Source organism: Amphibalanus amphitrite, unplaced genomic scaffold (assembly GCF_019059575.1).
Source record: "Amphibalanus amphitrite isolate SeventyFive unplaced genomic scaffold, NRLGWU_Aamphi_draft 001160F_arrow, whole genome shotgun sequence".
NCBI lineage: Eukaryota > Metazoa > Arthropoda > Thecostraca > Balanomorpha > Balanidae > Amphibalanus > Amphibalanus amphitrite.
Genome location: NW_024882654.1, coordinates 197,140 through 222,646, shown reverse-complemented (window position 1 = coordinate 222,646; position 25,507 = coordinate 197,140). Strand labels below are relative to the sequence as shown.

General features: G+C 49.2%; 2 protein-coding genes across 12 annotated transcripts in view; both read left to right on the top strand.

Moving 5' to 3' along the window:
- Positions 1-28: 28 nt before the first annotated feature.
- Positions 29-5,760, top strand: LOC122370690 (regulator of G-protein signaling 7-like). Its single transcript, XM_043346523.1, has 11 exons — positions 29-130; positions 505-556; positions 846-970; positions 1,134-1,232; positions 1,804-2,039; positions 2,370-2,483; positions 2,805-2,930; positions 3,300-3,486; positions 4,335-4,427; positions 4,705-4,790; positions 5,116-5,760. Exons 1-10 carry the CDS (start codon positions 50-52, stop codon positions 4,759-4,761), a joined length of 1,170 nt encoding a protein of 389 aa, XP_043202458.1. The 5' UTR covers positions 29-49; the 3' UTR covers positions 4,762-4,790; positions 5,116-5,760.
- A 999-nt stretch (positions 5,761-6,759) lies between these two features.
- LOC122370689 (phospholipid transfer protein C2CD2L-like) overlaps positions 6,760-25,507 on the top strand; it is a 33,995-nt gene continuing 15,247 nt past the window's right edge. For 9 of the 11 annotated variants that reach the window (XR_006254594.1, XM_043346519.1, XM_043346522.1 and 6 more), the window contains exons 1-4: positions 6,781-7,647; positions 20,654-20,749; positions 23,103-23,282; positions 24,235-24,426. Coding sequence is in view for 10 of the 11 variants with exons in the window: in XM_043346519.1 (XP_043202454.1) it covers positions 7,027-7,647; positions 20,654-20,749; positions 23,103-23,282; positions 24,235-24,426 (1,089 nt within the window). In the remaining variant the exon portion in view is untranslated. Of the gene's footprint in view, positions 7,648-20,653; positions 20,750-23,102; positions 23,283-24,234; positions 24,427-25,507 lie in introns of all 11 variants that reach the window. The other 2 variants (XM_043346518.1, XM_043346520.1) reach the window with 2 other exon arrangements.

Below are 25,507 nucleotides of genomic sequence, written 5' to 3'. Positions count from 1 at the left end.
TTTCCCCTTTTTCTGTGCTGCAGCGGAGGCTCTCCACTTAGCGCACTTGATGGCGGCGCACGGCTACCTGTTCCCCATCGACGACCACATCCTCACCGTCAGAAACGACGGCACCTTCTACCGCTTCCAGGTGAGGACGCCGCAGCTCTGCCTGCGCTGCTTCAGGCGGCAGATCTTTGGATCGAGTTATTTTGTTAATTGGAAGTAATTCTGCACACAAACCTATCAAATAGGTTGTTTGTTGCTGGAAACATTTTTGTCACAATATCTGAGTACCCATGGAGTTCAAATCAAAACATTAAACGGTCACAGTATAGCCTTCCTTATATATAGCCAACGATTGTACCGTCCACTGTCCACTGTCAAGTCATGCTTACTGCTGGCATTGTGCTCAAACCGTCTGTACCTATATCAGCCAGGAAACGGGGAACTCCACTGCAAATGCGCTGTCGTATTCTCTGACATACTGCCGGCAGTTCATCTTTATCCCGCGTTCTATTTCAGACGCCGTATTTTTGGCCTTCCAAGTCGTGGGAGCCGGAAAATACCGACTATGGTAAAGTATTTACCCAAAACACTGCTCATTTGTCAGCCAATATTTATGCGTGTAGAAAAATGTTGGTTGATCTGTACCTACTTCCCCTCAACAATATTGACGACAGCTTTTATTGGTAAACGACTTTGTGTTCGTTTAATAAACAAAAACACTTGCCGACTATAAGTTACAACAGCGTACGTTTATAAGTGGACAAAGTTACCGCCTTCCTTGCTACAACGGTGTACCGTTTACCCATTTGTGTAAACCGCTAACGCACGATGTCACGACCGACCCTCTTCTTTTACAGCGGTGTACCTGTGTAAACGTACGATGCAGAACAAGACTCGTCTTGAGCTTGCTGATTACGAGGCAGAAAATTTGGCGAGGTTACAAAAGATTTTCTCAAGAAAATGGGAATTCATATTCATGCAGGTACGACCAGCACGAATGATTATATTAATTACATAATATTATATGTAGCATGAACATGCCTTCAGCCGACTGTGACGACATTTTTTCATATATAGTTTTATAGCCAGCCTGCGATTGTTTGACCCGGATAAAACCTCGCCTGTGTTGTGTTGTGAACCGACAGGCGGAGGCGCAGTCCAAGGTGGATAAGAAGCGGGATAAGTTGGAGCGAAAGATCCTCGACAGCCAGGAGCGGGCCTTCTGGGACGTCCACCGGCCTGTGGTAGGTGCAGTCAGCACTCCGTCAGACAGGAGGCTAGGCCCAAGTAACGAATTTTAAGCGACTGATTTTTGTATTTAGTTGCCGACTTAAGCAACAAATGGTCCACGTACATGTTATATGCATTTGATATTTTCGCGCGTCACATTTTCGAGTCACTTTGTTCGTAACATTACAGCCATGTGTGATGGTATAGTAGGAGCTTGCACTCCGAGACAGGCAGCTGCAACCAGCTCGCTTTGAACGATTCCACCGCCCTCTGCTCGTAGGTCGCCGCCTTGTTTCTCCGCCTACACAGTTGTACGTCCTCTGTTCCAGACTGAGTGGGCCTTTCCCTGTACTAAGATTGTCTATTGTCTAACGCCCTAACGTCTACTAGTCTAACGTCTAACGTCTAGTGTGGACATGCTACATGGTGGACCTGGTACCGCTGGACATAGCCTCCACGCCCTCTGTACCAGACTAGCTCTGACGCCTGACAGTAACTGACTTTGCCTCATGTGGCACCAGCCGGACTGAGTTATACCCTATGCACCGGGCTGTGGCTCATGATCTCCCTTCTTTGCTCCACCAGCCGGGCTGCGTCAACACCACAGAGGTGGACATCAAGAAGGCGTGTAGGATGAGTCGCTCGGCGCCCGGCCGGCCCGTTCCCGTCCAATGCGGCCAGCTGCTCTCTGCGGCCGGTACCTCCGCAGAGGAGGGCAGCCGGCCTGCTGAGACTGAGATCGCGGAGCTGCGAGCCGCTGCCGACCGCATTCGAGCCAGCATCGACCGCTGCAGCCTGCGGGTCTCCAAAGCCGCCGAAACGTGAGTGACGAGACGAGCGGAGCGTCATGGGGGAGCGACGACCGAGATTGACCTGTGGGGAGGGGCTTATCAGCATCTGTGGTGTCCCTGGTCAACTGTTTGTTGTTTAGTATGAACTGCGACGCATGTTTCAAAGTTTGAAAGCCTTTTGTGTGCAACAGTTTTCTTAGTGACATGAAACACTAATAGTTTATTTCATCGTGCGTCATGTTTCTGATTCTGAATGATAATGAGATATTTTCGATTTCGTCTTTCATTCCCACCCTCTGCAATCATTTTACAATATTTTACTCGTTCCTTTGTGAGCAATTTTGACCGTCTCTGTTCCAGTTTCATCAGTTTTTACGAGCAGTACCTGGAGTACGACCCTGCGCTGACAGTCCAAGAGCCGTCCAACCCCTGGATTAGCGACAACACAGAGCTGTGGGACCAGGAGAAATCCGGGTGAGTATACCGTTTTAGTCACGGATCTAACGCAGCGCCCCCACAGAGAACCCAGTTGAGAGGAAAATCGACGTGGGTGCAATGGACGATACAATCCCGTAAGAAATATAATAAAAGTTCATACGTTTACGTAAGTTTCAGTTATCGCTTGATTCGGTTAGAATGGCTGTGATGTTTATAAGTCATATCGCCAAGATCCGTGACATTTTGATAAAGTGTCAGTTTACTCATAAAACAGGCGATATCGCCCTAGCCGTGTTGATCAAAGCTCCGTTTGACCGTTTAACAAGGCGATTCACTCATTTATGTGTCCGCCCCCAGGAAAGAGATAGCTCCGAAGCGGGTCAAACGTTGGGCGTTTAGTCTCAACGAGCTGTTGCGGGACCCGATCGGGCGGGATCAGTTCGAAAAGTTCCTTGACAAGGAGTATAGCGGCGAGAATCTTCGGTAAGCTTTAGTTAAATTGGCTAAATTGAATTAAAACGTGGTTCCTTCCATCGTAAATTGTTCCCAGCTGATCATTATAATGAAGTGTTTTATGCACATCGTCCGTTTTTACGACGAATTTATATGTGTATTGCCTTACATTTAATGCCTTACAAGTATGGTTAGCTTGACCCTGAATCGAATTTCGCCAATCGGCTCGATTTTCATTGCATAAAATATTTTGTAAACACGAGCCAGATTCGAATCAAAGTCTAAGTAAATCATATCTCAGTAAACGAGAGATGTTCTTCGTTTCCATAAGCGTCCGGCGGTCGATCAGCAGCGCTGCTCTCGGCTACCCGGCTCCTGACGTCCCGTGTGCCCTCGCAGGTTCTTTCTGGCGCTCCAGGAGCTGAAGGCACTGCCGCAGCAGGCCGTGGCGGACCGGGTGCACCAGATCTGGGCCGAGTTCCTCGCACCGGACGCCTCAATGCCCGTCAACATCGACTCCAAGTCGTACGAGATCACAAAGCGTAACATGGAGAAACCCGACCGGTGGACGTTCGAGGCAGCCGGGGTCAGTTGCAGAGGCGTAGGATCCCGAAACATTTAATGAAAAAAGTGTACTTACATTCACTGAGACCTACCTAGGCAGATGCAGAAACTCGTTGCATCTGGCTCAGTTGCATATGAACGTCGTAAAAGTAATTAAACCATTTCAGATGCTCTTTCGAGGAATGCAACCGATGTCTATTAAAGGAAATAGTTCACTTTCACGAAATTATTTTTTTTTTGCAACGGATTTATGATTTTTTATGTTCAAAATAATCAGCAAAGAAAATAAAACCTTTTTATAACAAAATATTATTTTCTATATTTTGATATAGGAAGAACTTTTCAGTTTCTGTAAGGCACACGCAATCCAGTATGAAAAGAGCATGGGTCCCGAAAATTCTTCAGAAACAGAGAAATTATCGCAGCCACCGGCATTTGGGCGATCTGCTCGATCTGATAATGTTCCCCTGAATGTCCTAATTGATCAGTACGAGAATTTCTCTCGAGTTCTCGTAGATAATTTCTCTAGTTTCTGAAGAATTTTCGGGACCCATGCTCTTTTCATACTGGATGGAAATATATGCAAGGCACACATCCTCAACGCAAGACACCTTTTTCGGGACGAGAAATAGAATATCTTTGCCTAGGGTGATCGTTGGGCTGTAAAAGCTCCTGATTTATGCTCGTCTCAGCCCAAGCTACGGAACTGCTATTCCAGTTCAAAACCCATGTTAAAAAGTGAACTATTTCCTTTAAAGTTTTTTTTTTCCGGTTCACACACCTTCGTTTCTACATTTCTCGATTTCATCAATCTCAAGCTCCGGCATTTGAAATATGTACCACCTCTTACCGTGACCTTTGTCCCGACAGGTGCACCTGTATCACTTGATGAAGTCGGACAGCTACTCCCGGTACCTCCGGTCCGAAATGTACAAGGAGATTATGTCTGGAACCAAGAAAAAGGTCGGTTGGTAATCGTCAATCTGCGTGGCTTAGAGACCTCTGAGCAGTTGTTAGAACTTATAAAATCCATCGACAGAAGAGAATTAATGCTGACGTTACATTACTGCCGAATCTTCACGACCGAATGCTAAAAGTTTTTTCTTTATCTGCCTTTCTTCGTTCAGTAAGTCTGTATTGTAAGATTTTACTGATTTATCTTCGCATCCAGAAGGAAATGTTGAGTGTTTGATAGTTCATGTCTCAGTGAGCTAAGCTGATAGCCTTATTCGCTCCCCAGATCTCCGTCAAAGGCATCCGCTCCATCGTGTCATTCACAACGAAAAAGGAATCATGATCGCGACTTTCCATCTTTAACATATGAAGGTAACCCATATTTGATAAGTTCAAAAGCTTTACTGCCTACACACGAGTCTTTCTAGTCAAGCCTGAGACTATATGTAGGCATAGATATTCCGATGGCCTGCTCGAATGTTGTATGATGACTTGTGACGTGTACTTTTTATGCAGTGGATGATTGCTTCTGCTTTCATGCCTTTTCAATGAATTCAGCAGCATATCTGTCTTCGATTAGGGTGAAAGGGTGACACGCACACATGGATTATTGACCTTATTGATAGCATTTAGGTATTTATGAAAGTATATACGTGACCATCCCATGAAACTGACACTGTCGCTTTTGTCTCTGCAGTTGGCCTCACCCTGTGCGCTGTCCTCTGCTGGTGGGAAGGCGCGCTTCTCACACATATGGGACCACGGGCTGTGTCCGCCCCCAGCGGCGGCGACATCGCGGCACTGCCGGCACCACAGAGGCACCAGGATCGTCGGCAGCACCAGTCTTGGGACCAGGGAGATGTGCTCGGACGGACACGTCTCAGAGGGCATATTTTTCGATAGCAGCGGACTGAGACACGCCTGCCCTCGCCGCTCGCGGCCGACCGCCCGCAGAGCGCATGGACTGTGCGTGCGATGGCGTACCGCTCGTGTTTTAGGCGCTGTTTGCAGTTTGTGCGCGACCGATCGGCGTGGTGCTGTGGGTGGCGCCGACGGAGGGACGTTCTGTGACCGCGAACTGGCAATATGGCCGCGCACGGGGCCTGATCTGACACTGGCCGGCACTGCGGCCCGGGAGCCGCTCTCTCAGATGACCTACAGTAGGTACAAATGCTGATCAATAACGGTGTGGCCGCCGGCCGGGGCCAGTCGCCGCTGGCTCCGGGCTCGTTCTGCGGCGACTGAGGCGCCGCCTGGCCAGGGACCGGCGCCGCCCGCGCCGACCCGGGCCACAGGGGCCGCCGTTCGCAGCGTTGACGTTAAATAAATGGACGTGACTTCAGTTGAGCCGAATCAAGGCGCCAGTTTTTGGAGAGAAAGCTGACAGATCTGCAGTTTGAGTAGACACTGGTGACTTTTTGAAGATATATTTTTTCATTTTTTTTTTGTGCCCAAAAGAGCATAAAAGAAAGGTACATGTTGGTACAAACGTACATGTAGGTATATGGAGGAATGTGTAATGGAGGAATGGAGGAATGTGTATAAAGGAGTGAGCATTGGCGAATGCTTGGAAGCATTGTCTGTTCTACATGAAATAAGGGCTACTATAATTTGTAGATTAAAGAAGCTTTTGCTTTGTTTGGTGAAATAGAGATGCTGGCCTCCAAAGAACTTAGTAATGCAATATTCACATTATATACGATAGCATAGCATCAGCTTTAATATGTTATACCTATGGGAAATTACTTATGTAATAAGTGGTTATGTTGGATGTTTCCATAGAGTCACAGAGATAAAATGCTAGGCTTCATAAAGATAGGTAACTAATACCTACCTAGGACACGATTATAGGCACTATGCAGTGCCTACTGTTATTTTCTGCAGTGCAATGAAATTCCTTCAGTCCAATTTAAAGGACACGTTCGATAGAAATAACGTTATTTTCAGTTTGAACCACAGTTATAGCATCTAAAGATATCTTTTCATTCAATATGTTACGTTACCCGGTCTACCGGCCATAGAATTATAATTTATAGCATGGAAATAGGTAGGCGGGTAGACCCAGGGTAGACCTGCCTTCGGCTAAAAAAACCTATATCAAACGCTCTGACGCTTTTTATGTGTGACATGTATAAGTGCATAATTATTTCAACATTATTTTTTAAATACATGAAAGTTATTCACAAATACATGATGGTTAAAGAAATAACAGTGATAAAAACGATGCAAGAAGACAATGGCAGCGGTGTAAGGAACCGGAATAGTGGAAATAGAAAATAAGCAGCAAAATAAAAGGAGTCGATGAAATGTCTCAGCCTCGTCGTATTTGAAACAAAACCTTATAAGGGATAAACGTAAACAATCGAGAGTGGGCGGCAGTGTATTGTTTTGTCTGTGACGGTGGTCTGCGAGATACATAATTTGACATCTGCAACTAAGAAATAGTTATATAAATTATCGCCAATTATTTATATTGTCCATAGATTGTCAGGAAATGTAGAACAAGAGGAGAAGAGAAGTAGCCAATCGACGGGGAGGATCCCCTCGCCGGGGCGCTGCTGTCGCCGCCGACTATTTTTAGCTGTTGGCCGGTGGGAAGGTTATAATCATGGCAGCTTCAACGCCAGAGCTAATTTTAGCCTGGCTCAGAGCACAGTGGAGAGCAATGGCTGAGCAGCTGGACGATTTTATTTGCAGCTTTGACCCTCCAGTTCCTGAGGGAATGGATGCCTTGACTGTTGTTGTGCTTGGTTGGGTAGTGTTCTGTGCTGTGCTTGCACTTTTAGTGCATTTTTTCAAGAATTATAAAAGTGTTCAAAGTGCTGGTGCGGAATCAGTGTCCTTGCAAGGAGGAAGTGATTCTGAACTAAGAAAGAATGTGTTGTTGCCTAACAATGCCAGTGGAAAGGCAACAAGTGCTCCCATTGTGCCAAATTCTGGAAAAAGTGGTGGACTTGACTCAGTGGATTCCAGCTTCATATCAAGAGTACAATCATCTAAGCCATTCAAGGAGGCAGTTGCTAATAGAAGGCGATCACCTTCCCCAACAAGAGCGGTCAAGATCCCGTACGTGTCAGGTGCGCCTGTGGCAAACGGTGAAATTGATGATGAGGTGTTGTGGGTGAATAATGTGATCAACTGGATATATGGAAGAGCAGAAGTTAGGAACAGCATCTCACAGGCATGGCTTGCAGCACTCAACAGTCATGCTATGAAAATGTCAAAAGAGGTAAGTTGAAGTGATAAGGACTAAGGAGATACCTATTGTGTCTGTGTCTTTTAAATTATTTCATTTTTCATTTTTATTGCTAGTGCCATAAGAAGGTCATGCTTTGTTAGGATGTATCATTGCAGTATGAGAATCTTCTGTGTCCCCTCCCATTACATTATGAATTAGGTATTAATTAGGTAATTGAATTACGTTGCAGACCTTCCCACCATGCTGAAAAATAAGGTTCGCATGTTTGCAGATGACACCAAGTTATATGGCTGTTCTGGGTCCAAACAGGAATGTCAGTCACTTCAAGCAGATATTCATGCTCTTGAGATGTGGTCAAAAGAATGGATGCTCCCATTTAACACATCAAAGTGCAAGTCCCTACATCTAGGAACAAACAATGCCAAGCAAAAATACACTGTAAATGACGTCCCATTGCAGCAAGTTTCAGAAGAAAGAGACTTGGGAGTCACAATTGATGAAATGCTAAAATTCAGAACTCAAGCAGCAGAAGCAGTTAAAAAAGCTAACCGTGTGCTTGGTGCAATACGCAGATCATTTGCCAACATCGACTCACAGACCCTTCCGCTCCTATACAAGACTTTGGTAAGGCCTCTGCTTGAATATGGCAACGCTATCTGGGGACCTCACAATAAAGAAGACCAGTTGATGGTGGAAAGGGTCCAGCGGCGGGCTACAAGGTTGGTAAGCCACATACGTGATCTGCCGTACAGTGAACGTCTTCGAATTCTAAGGCTTCCTTCACTCCAATATAGAAGAAGAAGAGGCGATGTTATATTATGCTACCAGGTAATGCACAGTAAGCTTGATCTGCCAAGGGAAAACTTCTTTGCTGAGCCCACATGTAGAATTACAAGAGGTCACCCGCTCAAGGTCGCAAAGCCCCATGCCCAATCGAGGGCAAGAAGCAATCACTGGAGCATACGAGTCATTAATGACTGGAATTCTCTACCTGCAGAGGTTGTAATGGCCCCATCACTGAACGAGTTTAAAGCATTGTTAGACAAGCTATGGGCAAGAGAAAAATACAGGCATCTTTAGAAGTCAAGAGCCAATTATAACAATGATACTTGCTACATGATAAAAAATCACGGTTAAACTACTTAGAAGATTAAGAAATTCAAACAAAGAGCGAGCAAAACAGGTGTAGAACACCTCAAACAGCTCGTATTCTACAAGGTACAAGGTACAAGGTACTAGGGCAGAAATTGCAGAACATGGATGGTTGGTGACTTGTTTGTCACTTGGGGGCTGGGGCTGTGTAGTCAGCAATCAATTAGCACTGTCCTGGGCAATTGACATCCATAACCAAAAGAAGTGTTTTATAGTTAAGTGCTGTTTACAGCTGTTTGTATGCTTATTTTTCAATCATTTATATGCTCTGACCATTTACAATTTGTTATGCCATCAATCAGGTACCTACCTAGGGCTTCCTATATTGACTTGAGAGGCATTTTAACATTGTTCATGGACTAAGCATATATGTGGATTTTCATGTCACCTTAACAGTGCACTGTTCTGTAAAATTTTGAAATCCAACTGCAACATAAGATAATTATTTATCTGAGTAAAGTTCTGGAGTTTTAACCCGCGCGGGGCTGGGGTCTCCAGCCGAACGCGCGGGGCTGGGGGGGGTAAATTTTACCCCCCCTGTTATCTCCCGAACTAATGGTCCGATTTGGAAAATTCAAACGCCTATCGAAAGCTCTCGTCACGAACTACTAAAAACATGTACTTAATTTAAAGTTTGAGGTCAAGGTCAAGGTCAGGTCAAGGGTACAAATTGCAAGTTTCTACAGTATCGGCCTTGCACCGTAGTTGCCGAAGAATGGAGTCATGGACTGAGACTGATCACCCAAAACGTGTTCTTAGGCTACCAAGACAATATTCGTTGCATACAATATCATTCAGAGGTCAAGGTCAAGGTCAGGTCAGGTCAGGTCAGGTCACCAAAAAACAAAATATAGAAAAGGGCATGTGCGACACATGTTTTATGGGTCATTTTACTCATAGAATTCAATAGGCACACTCAATAAGTGATATGGACCACCTCTGGATGAATTTCAGGTCGAGGTCAGGTCAAGGTCAGGTCAAGTGAGGTCAAATTTTGAAGTTGGTTGTTAAGGCCTAAAAAGGTGTCTATCTGATGCAGTTTTTCACGGCGAATCGAATGGTGCTATTTTTGTTTCCGTACGAGGTCTAGAACTTCCAAAAAAGTCATTTTTCAAAAATTTTGTGTGTCGTGACGTCATAAAATTTTGAATAACTCCCACATTTTTGAACCGATTCTTCTAAAAATTGGTATGTAGGTGCACATAGACCACTTCTCTGACATATATTCCGGTTTTTTCGATACACTCAAAATTTTGGATTTTATAATTATTTTCCCAAAAAAGTCAGTTTTTTGAAAAAAATTTAGGCCAAAATCCAAAATTTTCAAAAAACCGAGATAGCCATTTGATAGACAAAGTAAAATTACGTATAACCTTTTTTGTTACGTCTTGATTCCTTTAAAAATGAAGATGTTAGCGGCGTTTAAACTTTTGCCGTTTTTGAGGCGAAAATGGCGAACATGACGTCACTAAAACGTCAATTTCTCAAAAATTTTCCGACGGATTTCGCTCAAATTTTTAGGGAACGTGTCAAATTGATGTAAGAAAAGGTACTGAAAGTTTGGCGGCGCTGCGCGCCGCCGTTTATGAGATATCGCAAAAATTCGCGAGGGGGGGTAAAATTTACCCCCCCCCAGCCCCGCGCGGGTTAAGAAGTGCAAAAAACATTTTTCAATTTATCGCCTTTTTATTTTTGTTTGCTTTGTAGGGATCATCTATGCGATTTGTCATTTCATGTTGTCATTTTCATTTATATTGTCACCGCTTTATTAATCAATCTGTTACCTGTTGTCAATTGCGCGTCAAGTTTGTTTGTTATTTGTAAACCGGCCTGCCGCTGGCCTCAACCTTCCTAGTAACCGCTGTGCCATACGCTATAGAACGTGTCGTGCAAAGGTCACGGCGGCACCCCTGAGGCGGCCGCTGCCCGTACGTTTAGGAGCCCATTGTCGTGACGTCATGACTGTGAGCAAAGGTCGCGGTAGGGGCTCTCCCGGCAGCCGGACGGTGACTCATACGTTAAGCTTGTCTCTCGCCGCGCCTGCGGGCATATTGGTAGTACTAGGGACGGCCAGCATGTGACCGCGGTTTTCGGCGACATTGTCAATTCGTTTCTCGACTCTGCTGTTCGCTACAAGACAAATACACATAGAAAACGGCTCGGGCATTTGGAGAAGAGCGGCTACTCTGAGGCGAGGGAAGAACACGGAGATTCACACAAACGACCTGACTAGGTTGCACTGGCCACAGTCGACCGAGGTGGGCTTCTGCGCCCTTAAAGACGCCTCTGACTGGCCATTGCGCTGACACCCTGGTCGGACCACGGTCATTGATCGGACCCTGCCACTGGTTCGTGCTCAGGCTGCCTTAGCGGGTAGACCTGCTCGACCAGACGCCCCACTGGTGGGCGAGTGCTCGGTTCCGACTTTCACCGCCGGTCCAACAGCGTTCTGCTGGTTCCCGCCGATCCGGTTACGACACCGCAAGTGCCGTACCGACTCGGGCGTCCCAGGTGGGCGTAACGGTTACCACACCAGTTCGCGACCCCCAGGCTCTGTCAGCCGTCGTACGGCTCTCGGACGGACACTCTAATAGATCAGCCACAGATCAATAGGTTGTCACAGACCGTCCGTCCAGCCACGCGCTACCCACAGCGCCAGTACGACAATTGGTGACCCCGACGTGATCTCCGTTGTTCGACCTTAGCCTCTCGTCATGCCGGCGGACAGCGCACAGTCCGGCGCCGCAGCTCAAGACCCAGCCAGCGTTCCAGCTTCAGCCTCCGAGTCAACTCATCGGCCCATGGCTAGCTTCCGGCTACCACCATACTCTCCGGAAGAGCCCGACCTGTGGCTACTGCAGGTGCAGTGCGCTTTCGACGTCAGCGGGGTCGACTCCGACGAGCTGAGGTTTAAGCTCCTCGTCGCAAACCTCCCCGCCAACATCGCCGTCCAGGTCAAGGACGTCATCCGGTCATCTCGGTCTTTTGACGTGCTGTGTGCAGCGCTCCAAGCCCGCCTGGCACAGTCACGCGCCGACCGACTACAAGCCCTGCTCGGCCGCCAGCAGCTCGGCGATCAGAAGCCGACGGCGCTGTTACGCTCAATGCGCAACGAGCTTGCCGCAGCCGGGGACGCCCCGGTTGATACGGAGCTCTTCCGTACCCTATTTCAACAACGGCTACCGCAGCCCGTCCGTGCTGCCCTCGCCCTCCTGCCAGCCGACAGCACGCTTGACGCACTGGCAGAAGCGGCCGACCGGTATCTGGAAGCTAGCGGACCGGACCCACGGCTATCAGCGATCGCGGCACAGCCGTACACACAGCCGGCACCGCCCATCGCTGCTGCAGTGACAGCCCCAGCGCCAGCTGCAACCCCTGCGCTGGACACCGTCATCGCCTCCCTGGTCGCTAAGATGGAGCGCCTGGAGGCCAGCAACCGACGACTCGAGGACGTCGTGCGACGCGACCGCAGCCGTTCCCGGCCGCGCCAGGCGTCTCGCCAGTCACGCCGCCCGTCACCGGCTCGTCCTTCAACGCCGCCGCACGACGACACGCTGTGTTGGTACCACCAGCGATTCGGCGCCCAAGCGCGCCGATGCAAGTTGCCGTGCTCCTGGATCGCCTCGGAAAACTGAGGCGCCCCGTGCTGATGGCGCAAAGCACGGGCGCCCCTCCCGCCGCGCCACTCCTCTTCGTGAGGGACACGGAGACGGACCGGCAATTTCTAGTCGACACCGGGGCGCAGGTCAGCGTGCTGCCTCGCCGCTGCCTGCCCAACGGGTCTACGCTGACCCCTGCTCCTGTCGGCCAGCAGCTCGTCGCGGCAAACGGCTCACCGATCGCGGTGCACGGCACCTGCCTGCTGGACGTCACCTTGAGTCAGCAGCACCGCCTGAAACATCGATTCTTCGTCACTGACGTCACCACACCCATCTTGGGCACCGACTTCCTGGCCGCACATCACCTCGTCGTGGACGTTGCCAACCAGCGTCTCCTGCGGGACGGCACCGTCTGCGCCAGCGCCGAGCGGTCAAGGCTGTGCTCCATCGGAGTTCGTCTCGTCCGGGAGCAGGCTGCTGCTCGCTTCGCAGCTGTCCTCGCCCGGTACCCGGATGTGACCTCACCAAAACCTGGACCAACACCGGTGAAGCACAACGTGACGCACCACATCGTCACCAAGGGTCCACCGGTGTACCAGCGGCCACGACGCCTCCCGCCGGAGCGCCTTCAAATCGCACGTGCCGAGTTCAACAAGATGCTCCAGCAAGGCACCATTCGACCGTCCAGCAGCAGCAACAGCGGCAACAGCAGCAGCAGCAGCAGCAGCAGCAGCAGCAGCAGCAACAGCAGCAACAGCAGCAGCAGCAGCAGCAGAGGCAACAGCAGCAATACCGGCTCCTCACTGCGGCTTCCCGGCGAGTTCTTCATCAGCAGCCAAGCCTCAACAGCATCACCGGCCGGTTTCGTACAAGACCTGAAGCGCGCCATGTCTCAGGTGCGGCCGACACTCCCACGTCCGGTCCAGCGCGCCACGTACGTCCCTACGGCACTCCAGACGGCGACACACGTCTTCGTGCGCAAGGACTGTCACCGCTACCCGCTGGACGCTCCATACGACGGACCGTTCCCGGTTACCGAAAGGACCACCAAAACCATCACCATCGACCGTCGACAGAAAAAGGAAGTCATCAGCATCGACCGGTGTAAGGCCGCCTTCCTGGAGACGCCAGACGAATCCGGTCATCGACAGTCTGACCTGCCGACTGTGCAGCCGCACGGTACTCAGTCCGGCGGCCCGCCGGCCGCGCCACCGCTCAGCAATGAGCCCAGCGGCCCGGAGCTTCTGATCTACGGTGACGCACCAAATCGCCCTGCAGCCGTCGCTCGGGCTGACGCTGCACCATTGCAGCCTCAGCCGATACTACGGACGACCCGCTCCGGCCGCGTCATACGACCTCCGGTAAGATATCGCCATGTCACTTTTGTCCGCGACATGTCTGGCGAGGGGGTACTGTAGGGATCATCTATGCGATTTGTCATTTCATGTTGTCATTTTCATTTATATTGTCACCGCTTTATTAATCAATCTGTTACCTGTTGTCAATTGCGCGTCAAGTTTGTTTGTTATTTGTAAACCGGCCTGCCGCTGGCCTCAACCTTCCTAGTAACCGCTGTGCCATACGCTATAGAACGTGTCGTGCAAAGGTCACGGCGGCACCCCTGAGGCGGCCGCTGCCCGTACGTTTAGGAGCCCATTGTCGTGACGTCATGACTGTGAGCAAAGGTCGCGGTAGGGGCTCTCCCGGCAGCCGGACGGTGACTCATACGTTAAGCTTGTCTCTCGCCGCGCCTGCGGGCATATTGGTAGTACTAGGGACGGCCAGCATGTGACCGCGGTTTTCGGCGACATTGTCAATTCGTTTCTCGACTCTGCTGTTCGCTACAAGACAAATACACATAGAAAACGGCTCGGGCATTTGGAGAAGAGCGGCTACTCTGAGGCGAGGGAAGAACACGGAGATTCACACAAACGACCTGACTAGGTTGCACTGGCCACAGTCGACCGAGGTGGGCTTCTGCGCCCTTAAAGACGCCTCTGACTGGCCATTGCGCTGACACCCTGGTCGGACCACGGTCATTGATCGGACCCTGCCACTGGTTCGTGCTCAGGCTGCCTTAGCGGGTAGACCTGCTCGACCAGACGCCCCACTGGTGGGCGAGTGCTCGGTTCCGACTTTCACCGCCGGTCCAACAGCGTTCTGCTGGTTCCCGCCGATCCGGTTACGACACCGCAAGTGCCGTACCGACTCGGGCGTCCCAGGTGGGCGTAACGGTTACCACACCAGTTCGCGACCCCCAGGCTCTGTCAGCCGTCGTACGGCTCTCGGACGGACACTCTAATAGATCAGCCACAGATCAATAGGTTGTCACAGACCGTCCGTCCAGCCACGCGCTACCCACAGCGCAGTACGACAGCTTATTTACAAGCAATAACTGACATTATTTCTATGACTGACATGCTGTATGTAAAAGGTAACTGTAGTCCTATAGTGGTTTTACCTTATGCACATGTTCATATTTGACAGTTGCTTTTCTTGAAATCACATGACTTATGTCCATTCCCCCCATTTCTGCTAAAAAAAAAACACAATAAGGGTGTGTCTTTATAAGTGATGAGTATGCCATAGATAGGTTTGCTGAATTATTGTCAGAAATGCTAGTTATGTTTTTGATCAAATTTTTGAAAAGAATAAAATGAAAAAAGTCAGCATAGCTCCTAGGCTAGGGCAATTTTGAGAACACTTTATTTCCCTCAGAAAACTAATTATCAGTTGATTTGTTCAATAACTTAATCATAATGCTTTTTGGATTAATGCTATTTCGCTTGTTGAAGAATGAATGAGCAAGGTAATAAGGTATAATGTTCATAAAGGGCAAACTAGTAAAATTTTTGGTGGATTTGATTACAATTTTGACCCTCGCTGGCACGGGGAGTGATGCAACCCCCCTAAAGTTTTTCGCGAATAACGCGTGTAAAAGGTGGCTGATCGCGACGAAACTTTCATTACCCTCGCGTTGATCATTTTTACACCTACCCTGAAAATTTCATGACCCTGATCCAAATGACCTTTAACCTGTGACCTACTCTTCGAGACCATGTTTGGCCGGAATCGCGACTCGGCGTATGTCGGTTCGCATTAGCCGCGCGTTTGCAGTCTTTTCGTGGTTTCAAACGTTCAAACATGTGAGTTGATGTTGCTCCCATGGATAAGGGTCGATGTCAAGGTCACCTGATGGTCAGGTCAGGTCATTCACTTTTGATGACCTCGTTCCACTTTTTCGAGTTATACGTGTTTTTAGACTAGTTTTTGGAGCTGATTTCGAATTTAGCAACCATTTAAAATTTACGAGGTACTTTTGGTGCCTTCGTAACATGTTACGAAGCTGTCAGAGGCGGTTGACAGTGACACGTACTACGAATACCCGGCAGGTACTGGTTGACCTGACCTGAGCTGACCCGACCTGGCCTAAATGCATAAAGACATCATCTGTGATCAAAACTAACATCATACTCGTGATCAGCACCCCGAAAAACTCCATAGCAGCCACACTTAATGACGTTCTAACAGGTCCAGATTTTCCCGACTTTTAGGTCATTGACCTGACCTGGAAGGTCAACCGATGACCTAGGAGCTTAAAATTGGGTATCATCGGCTTCCTCTCGTCACGGGCAACACGCTCGTTTTTCCGCGAAGCTCTAGCTCGATCAGGGGCCAAACGCCAACTGCCGTTCCAACTAGGGGGTCGTACCCTTGCGCCGTCGAAGGACGCAAGATGGCCTGTGCCGGCGAGGGTTAAAGCTTAGGCTGTGCCAGTGGAAAGGGTGGGAAGTGGTTGCCCCGCCCCCCCCCCCCCCGACGACGCCCCTCCCTCCCATTTTTCGCGATAGTCCGGAACGCGCTGGCGAGAGAGATTTGAAAGTTGTCATACCTGACCGATGATTCAAGGTAGATCTTATGACTTAACTCGTGTTTTCAGGTCGGGTGAAGTCACTGGCCCATGACATCATAAGTAAACATTTGTTGTTGGAATTAGGAATGTTGGTCCTGGTCCCGGAGAATAAAACATGTCCGGAGAACCAGCCAGCTTTTAGAACACTCAACAGGAAAATCGTGTTTTTAGCCTACTAAATGTGACAGCTGATAAAATGTGTTCTCTCAATGCTAAAATTGCATATTTTTGGCGTAATAATAGCAGTTTTTCATCACACAGACTGGAAATCTAGGAGATTTCAGGTGCCGGAGTATACATTTTTAAAGGAGAACAAATTCGTTAGGACCCGACTGGAACCAGCAAAGGGCCTAGTTATTTACAACAGTCTTCTGCCCAGTCCTAAAATGTCGCATCTTAGCAATGCCCTCAGTGCCAGGGGAGCTTTCACAGGGAGATTAGACTTATAGGGCCTAGTAACCTATGAAGCCCGGCATGCGACCCGCTGGGGGGAGGGGGTGTTTAAACACACCCCTCTAACTCAGCTCCTGGGCCATGTAGCGACATGCGGTAAGCTGCATTTGAAAGAACGTCCAAAATAAGGGGGAAGACACCCCTGCTATTTTTAGGTCAGGCCAAAGGTCAGGTCACCAGAGGTCATCAAAGGTAATATTTTGCCTTTTTCAACATTTCTCGAAACACTGGCACGTAATTCGAGAACGGATAGAGCTAAAGCGCCGAGGAAAAGCGTATCCGATAGCCCTCTTAGACATCTATCGGAATGTGTCCTCAGATTTGACCTCAGGTGAACGGTTTAGCCTCCAGAGGGCAAATACTGAAGAATAGCCGTTTTACGAAAATGTTTTTCTTCAATAACTTTTGACTCAAGAGACTCACGATTTTACTTTTGCCCGAACCGTGTTCCTTGCGTCCTTACCCGTCGAATGAACTGCCTATAATTTGACCTTGAAAGGTCAACTTGAAAATTGTACCTAGGGTCAAGGTCATGACCTGACAGGAAAAGGTCGTGCTGCATATCAATCGATCCGTATCGTCGAGCTATACGCATCTAAGGCATTTTCATCGCTCTTTCACTCTGTCAAAAGACATAGGGGAGAGTGGGGAAAGATGCCCAGGGTTTAGCTATGTCATATATTATTTGAAAATGACGATGGGAAAGCAAAAACTTGGAGTTTCAACGGAAGCCGACATCATTTTTCTCCAAAAATATCACACTTTCGTGCCTGTAATATGATAACTTTTTTTTGCTACTAAGCATTTTCCTGAAGAAGTGAAAGGGGGCATCTTACCCCACAGGGTGGGAAAGACGCCCCCTGGCGTTGGGGAAGATGACCCCTGCACTATAAGTGACATAAATGGGCACGTGAATCGCCTGAACGAATCAGTAGTCCCTTCGGGCCTGCAGAAGACACCAAACTTCATCATAAGGGCCCTCAAAAGTAGTCGTAAGGGGCTTCAGAGGTCATCGTTAGGGCCATCATAGTTCAGTGCGGCCAAAAAAGCCTCCGTGGTGGCGTGCGGAGACCACTGTGGGGCTCTTATAGGTCTTCATGATGCTTGAGGGCCCTCGAGCCAATCGTGGGGACCTCAGATGCCAGCGCGGCCCGTGGAGCCGACGTGGGAGCCCTTAAAGGATGTCGTGAGGGGCCCTGGAGCCAATAATGGGGCCCACAGAGGCCGTCGTGAGGGCTCTCAGAGTCAGATGCCGCCCAAGAAGTCGCTGTGTGGGCCGAGAGACCGGCATGGGGAGCACCCGACCGTACTGGACTCTCAATTGTCCCAGATCGGCTTTTGTCTACATCACAAGTATGTAGGTAATAAATGATTTGACGGGTTCCTTGAAGGCCAGCCCACGGATTTAGGGGGGCGTCTTTCCCCATCAGGACAGGGGGCATCTTACCCCAAGGTACCGAAGTAACATTAAATCAGTACAATTTGTTAGCCATAAAACAACACCCTGAAACAAACTGCTTGGGACACAGTACACGCATGCTAATGTATCACGACCCTTGATCACGACTATAGCAAGGGACGCAAAAATATTCTACCATCTTTGATATTTACAATGTTTTGACACCTAAATATTTTTTGAAAGCAGCAAATAAAAAACATGCAATCATCAGCCAGCCGTTGCCCAACTGAGCTGCGCAAATTTTTGTGCACTTAACAAGGCAGGCTTCCGCTTTACGCTAAGAACATTAATTTCCAGGTTCGATTCTTTGTTTCGCCGCTAGAGGGGGTGGGGCGTCTTTCCCACCCTGGGCATCTTACCCCACTCTCCCCTAAGCGAAAGACTCAGCTAGCATTGGTGACCTGAGATGACCTCAGGGACATAAAGAGTGGTCACAGGTGCCATTTTCCGGTTCAGTTTGTCATGTTAACTTGTAATTCGGTGTTTGAGACTTTGAAGAGTGTTTAGAATGACGTTCATCTAAAAGAGGCGCCTGTCTATTTTCTCCTATGACTTATGGAGAAGGCGCAAAATTGCCCTGACCTTAGGTCGCCGATATCAAAATTCCGAGATATGGTCACCAAAACGATATTTTGTGTGCCAATAACCTTACGGAAAGGAGGTACAGCTGCACGCATGGTCTCATTGTGTTCAGCTCGTCAAGACGCTTCGAATGATATGCATTTTGACATTAAAAAACACGTGACTAAGGTGAGCTCTTGACGACCTTTTGATAGCAACACACGCTTATTTCGTTGCAGTTTGACGAGTGAATCTCGATGTTGCTACTAGTTTTGCTCTAGCTTAATTATTTCAAAAGTTATTAGCATAAGAACTCCCTTGGACCTCTAATGCCTCTATTTTAACTATTTTGACTCCTGTGGCGTCAATTTTGACCTGACCTGAAAATGACCCTCTTACACATTGTAGCGTTTATCCGCATTTATCCAATGCGGTTTACCGCTTGTCGCTAGATTACGTCGTTTTCGAGATTTTGCGAAGTTGCCCGTATCCCCCTCCCCCATTCCCCACCCCCGTCGGTGCGCGGTAAGTTGAGCTGGGAAGTAGGAAAACGACCAGTGGACTCGGGAAGACCTACCGAATTGAATGAAATGTAATATGACGTCCCTCGACCAAATTCGTGATGTTTTTTTTTTTTACCTGGCCTTGGCCTCAGGTCAACACTTAATTCTAAGTTGACGGCAACAAAATAAAGAAGTAAGGATATCATTCGGCGCGCCTGAGCGTGGCTAACACGATGATGCCTCAATCGCAGCTTTGTGGAATTTTTGGTAAATTTATTGACCAAAAACCGAACCCGTACCTTAGGGCACTTTACCTGACCTCATAGGCCACCGATTGCTCTGAAACCTTAGGGCCCGTATAGGGGGGGGGGGGGAGGGTCGAACGTTTTGGAGCTGAATTCGAATTTAGCAACCATATGAACATTTACGAAGTAGTTTTGGTGCCTTCGTAACATGTCACGAAGCTGTCAGAGGCGGTTGACACCTACTACAAATACTCGGCAGGACCTCTACCGGTTGACCTGACCTGACCTGACCCGACCTGGCCTAAATGCATGAAGACATTACCTGTCATATATCAAAACTAACATGATATTCGTGATCAGCACCACGAAAAACCCATAGCATCTACCCTTTACGACGTTCTGGCGGCTTCCGATTTTCCCGACTTTTGGGTCATTGACCTGACCTGGAAGGTCAACCAATGACCTAGGACCTTAAAATTGGGTATCATCGGCTTCCTCTCATCACGGGCAACACGCTCAGTTTTTCCGCGAAGCTCTAGCTCGATCAGGGGCGAAACGGCAAGGGGGTCCAACGGACCCCCCCTTATACGTTCGCGGCTGGAAAAACACCAATACGGGCGAGGGTTAAAATTGGGTACCAGTCACTGAGTCTCGTAATGATGCGCATGCTCGTTTTTCCACGAGGGCCTAGTTCAATCATCCTTCGCCCTGGGCAGGGGAGGGGAGGGGACCGGGGAGGGTGTTTTTCGCCACCCTGCAGTTTTTTTCTGTGTGTAAAGAAAGCCGTGGTGAAACTTAGTGGAGCGTGCCTTGTCATGCATCAATTTGGCATCATATGATAAAGTGTTCCGGTTACCAGTGTGGATCGATCGATATCCAACATGACGTTTGCAGGCCGGCCATGACCTTGACCGGAGTTAAGATTTTTTAAGTTGACCTTTTCAGGTCAAATTATAGTTCACCTGACGCATTTTGACGAGAGAAACACGATGGTCGGCTTGGCATTGTGTGACACAATCAGTCATCACGCTTCTGCTGTACACGTTGAATCTACTGTGTTTGTTCGGGCACTTCGTCATGTCATTGACTTCACCACAGGCACATCCCGTCATCGTTTTTAACGTGTATGACATCGACTGCCCCTCTTCCAGGCGGGGATCAATCTGCACTTCGTCAACATTCGGCCGGAGACGGAGCGGGCCGAGTTCTCAAACGTGGTGGTGGAGCACGGCCCTGACGATACCATGGTAAGTTAACCCTCGCCCATGTAGGGGGGGGGGGGGCAAGGGAGGGTGCAACCCCCCTGAGGTTTTTCTTAGCTACACGTCGAACCGTTTCAGATAGCCTGCTCAAGTTTTCAGTATTCTATGGGGCATCCTTTGCGCAACTTTTGGTATTTTTTTTTTGTCAAGGTCATGTCAGGTCACGGAGTTATGACGTCATAAAGGGAACAACCTCCGGCCAGATTTACGCTAAATTGGAGACTGCTTCACATTGGTATAAATGCCGACTGACCTGACACACTGATGGATTGTTTTAGAATCACAACTGGCTGATTTGACATTGGCACAATGTCCGTTGACATTTTGAAGGTTACTTAAGGTCAAGGTAAGGTCAGTGACCTCGGTTGACCTGTAATGACTTCTTGCACTTGTATGCCTTTTCGGGGTATTTTGATGCCCTGAATTCGAATTTGCTATCCATTTCAGGCATCGTCGCTTGTTTCTTGTAGTTCATTTTGGGTCAGTGTCAGGTCAGTGACGTCACACGCCTGACGTGACCCAATGCACAAATGACCTTGCAGACTTCCGATGCTCCCAACGCATCATTTTTAGAGGTATGACATCGAAATACACACCAAACGATAGAGAATTGATCAAGGATCACGATAGTGAAGGTTTCAAGTCGATATCTCTCACCGTTTTGCCGCAATCGGCGCGGAAATCTGAAAAAAGCTAGATTTTTTCCGAAAATTTGACCTTTGACCGGTCATAAGTAGGTCAAATGTTGACCTAGGACCAAAAATATACCACCATTCGCGAGATCTCGTTGAGAGCAATCCGTTGGTCTTTTCCGCTAAGCTCTACGACGCTCCGTTTTCAAACGCCAGGGGGGTCGCACCAACCCCCCCCCCCTGCATGGGCGAAGGTGGCAAAACACCGTTTACGGGCGAGGGTTAACAGATCTAGTGACAACCAGTGGGGTCAGGAACCCCGGGGATAACAGGATGAGTGAACACAGTCTCAGAGAGGCCGAGTTCTCAAACGTCACGGCCCCACAATGGAGATGACATGATCCCGCCGATACCATAGTGATGGATATCAGAACATGTCCCTGATGACACCATGCTGAGGCGTGCGTTCGGCATCCGGATAATCAGGGATAATTTTCCGGGATCACCGGGATCATTCGGTGTTTTATGCTAACATCGTGCACAATGGACATGACAACGAGTAAAAGAGCCATTCGTAAAGCAAAATCAATCTAAAAATGTGACTAATTGCATCAATGGCCCCTGCAATACCAAATAAGTACCGGTGATCCCGGATAACTATCCCTCATTTTCCGGATGCCGAACGCAAGGCTAGTGACGCCGAATGTAGCACCCCTGGGATAGCACGGTCCCGGCCGGAAATGCATGGTTAGTTGGCGTAGAGCAGGGTCCTGCCGATACTACAGTGATGTATATTAGAGTGTCCGAAGAATATCGTGGTAATTGGTCACGGCCCCAGTGAGTCGAGTCGGACTAGCGAGTCTGTTGGTTTCACGGCGAGTGAGCAGTGAACTCGGCCTCACAATGTGAACACACACATAAATGACGAGTGGACATGGGTGTCAGCTCTCTCGTGCCAGCGAAGGGTCTTCTCTGACAGCTGTAGGGCTTCACTTGACCAATCATCTCATGCTCTTTGTCCCGGGTCGAATTCGAGTGCGAGTCCGCAGTGTCCGCAGGTTATGACGTGGAGTGTTATACGGAGGAAGCGATCGCAAAACCCCAAAACAATCAAAGCTCTCGCTATCCTTAGCAGCCTTCCACTTCGTTGAAGGTTATTTATTGTGAAATGTCACTCACAAAGTGTGACATTGTCAGCGTATAGGATGAATGCTACAATATGAGGGCCTTTATTTTGCTCTTTCGGTACGTTGGCATGTTCTGCGAGTACGCCGTACATACATCCTCCCGTGTCTCAGAGCATCCCTATTACCTGCCGGGACAGGGCAACGCTATCTTGAATAGCATGTACCAAAGGTACCGAGTCACACTCTGTAATGCCATGAGCCACTAACATTGGGTGCATATCCACGAGAAAGTGTAAACAGGACGAACTGACGGGTTTGAACATTAAACACCGTTGCAGTTGATCGCCGTTTTCACAATTGCGACGCTAGGTTGCATGCACTATCGCCGATCGTGTTTTGCTCCATGTGTTCCAATCTAACAATCTAACAATCTAACAGTACTGAACAAGTGTTCCAATCTATAATGCAGTCACGAAGATCATTAGTACTTTGGCCAACGGTAGCCTATACCGTGCTCTATGTGTGCCAATATCCCTATCTTGTCCTCTAACACGACTTGCGTTGTCGTTTCGCGGGCAGACGATCACGGCGGATGCCTCGGCATGTCCGCTGCTCACCACCCGCGTCACCTACGAGCAGGACGGCCGCACACGCTCGGCCACCTACGCCACCACCGTGCAGAAGCTGCGCGGACGAATCAACGTGGCCGCCCTGACCCACCAGGCCATGGCCATTGGCAAGTTCGACGGATGGCCAGAGGTGAGTTATGAGAGGGGGAGGGGCTGAGTGAGAATGTGGTGTTTAGTTGGTCTGTCTGTCAGTGTGCCTTTTCGTGTCTGTCTGAACGTATGTAGATAACAAAGATCATACCATTGAAAGGTCAGGAGAGGTCAATTTTCTAATTTTGGCATTGGAACACAGAACCATAGGTAGTTTGCTGACAGGGTGAGCTACAGTGATACACAAAAATCAGTGGAAAGCTCCCTTACACGACGTCCGTGAATCTCTTTTAATGCCCGATGGGATGTCTTCCGTATCAAAATGTAACGCCACGATTTGGCATTCCACCCGTCTGATGCGATGTTCGGCAATAGCGGAACAGCCAGGACAATTGTAAGCGGCACTGAAAGCCGTAAAACAACCGTCACGCTCGCTCAAATTCCGTCGAGCAGAAGCACATCAGCAACGCATGTTTGTGCTACTCTGCTTACGTTGCTTACATTAAGTATCAGAAGAAGTCAACTAAAAAGTAGTGGCGAGCGCCGGAGTGCTGGGTTTTGGTCCTCAGCTGACCGACCGGAGCGACGGGCCGGTGGAGTGGCGCCGTGCTGGTTCGATGGTGCTGGTTTTACGCCCCCCCCCCCCTCCCCTCTTCCGCCAGCTCGGCACGTAACGACGCGCGGTAGGCGGCGTTCAAAAGGCTTTACAATCATGAACAATGCATAATAAAAATGAGTACTTTGGTCTTTTTGGAGCCAGGTCAAAGGTCAACCAAAGGTAATCAAATGTTAAACTAGACCAATTGCTGACGGCACTCTTTACCAGCTGCTGACGGCATACTGTACCAGCTTTTTACGGCACACTGTACCAGACTGACGGCACACACTGTCTGTACCCTAGCTGCAGCCGACGGGCACACTATCTGTACCCCAGGTCTAGCTGCTGTCGGCCCACTGTTCCAGCTGCTGACGACCCGCTGTCTGTACCCCAGGTCCAACTCCTCCTCGAGCCGACCAGTGACAGCGGCCGGAGCTCAGCCCTCGAGGAGCAGATCCGACAGGAGGGCGCCAGGGAGGTGGTCACCGGATGTCTGAGGGACGCCGTCGTCGATCTCAACTTTGGCCAGGAGGCCGACTTTCCGCCGTTCGTCCGCACCGAAGAGCCTGAACGAGTCCGCAGTCTGGTAAGTCTGATAATGTGTGTGGCAGAGTGTGCGAGCAGGTGTATGCCTATGGAGTGAGAGAGGTCGCAATTGCCAATGCCACGCCTTCCATGGATATTAATGGATTGTGTTGCTTTCGATAGATATGCTACGTAGACTCGTTGCTGTTGAAGAAAACAACTAGCCTAAATTTGTTGCGGACTAGTGGCGTCGCAGGCTGAGCTGCAACTCCGCTGAGCTCCTCTGTTTAAAAGCGGGAGATTAGAGCCGGCCCGTCGCATCAGCGGAACTCCTGTTTTTAGAAACTAGCGACAAATCCTGTTCTAAGCTCACGGAGGTGGGAGGGAAGGGTCGAAAAAGATTAACCCCAAGATGTTTCGCTTTCTCTGCGGCTGCCTTGGTCGTGTTACAAAAACAAATGCGCTTTCAAACAGATTTCTCTATAGAAATAACTTTTGCTTTAGTTACCCTCTGGCTTTGAGATTTGCTGACCATGTGCTGGCGGTGAGACATGACCAGAGAGCGGTATGGAGCCAGTCCAGGTCTGCCTGACACGGCTAGGTGCGGCCACCGAACCGACAGCGATGACGTCATGGGTGACGTAAGCAGTGGTGCTGCCAGTCGGGCCTGATGTCAGCGTGTTCGAACGGCGACCGGAATGAGTCACCAAGGCGTGTCTGACCTGAGTCTGGAACAGAGTCGTTATAATGCAATACACCGACACCTTGGGGGGGGGGGGGGAGAGAGATAAAGGCAGTGGAGCAAAGTTGGAGACTCGACCTCCGGTCCCAGCTTTGGCCTTAGTTCGGTTCGGTGCCACTGCAACTTGTACTCAGCTTATGATTCTGGTCCGAGGTCCTACTTCCAAATCTCGAGTCGGGTTATTTCTCCCTCGCTGCGGCAGTGTCAGCCTGCAACTCTGGCCGGGCTCCCGGTGGTAAAAACGCCGTGCCGCCGCGTTCCTAGCGGTCTGATTCAGTAGCTACAGACCTCTGCAGTGCGGAGTCTGCACTATGCAGCCTGCAGGGTTTGCATTCCGCAGTCCGGAACCATTCGGTAGCGGGCAGAACCAGCAGCCTACCCAGTAATTCCAGTTTCATTT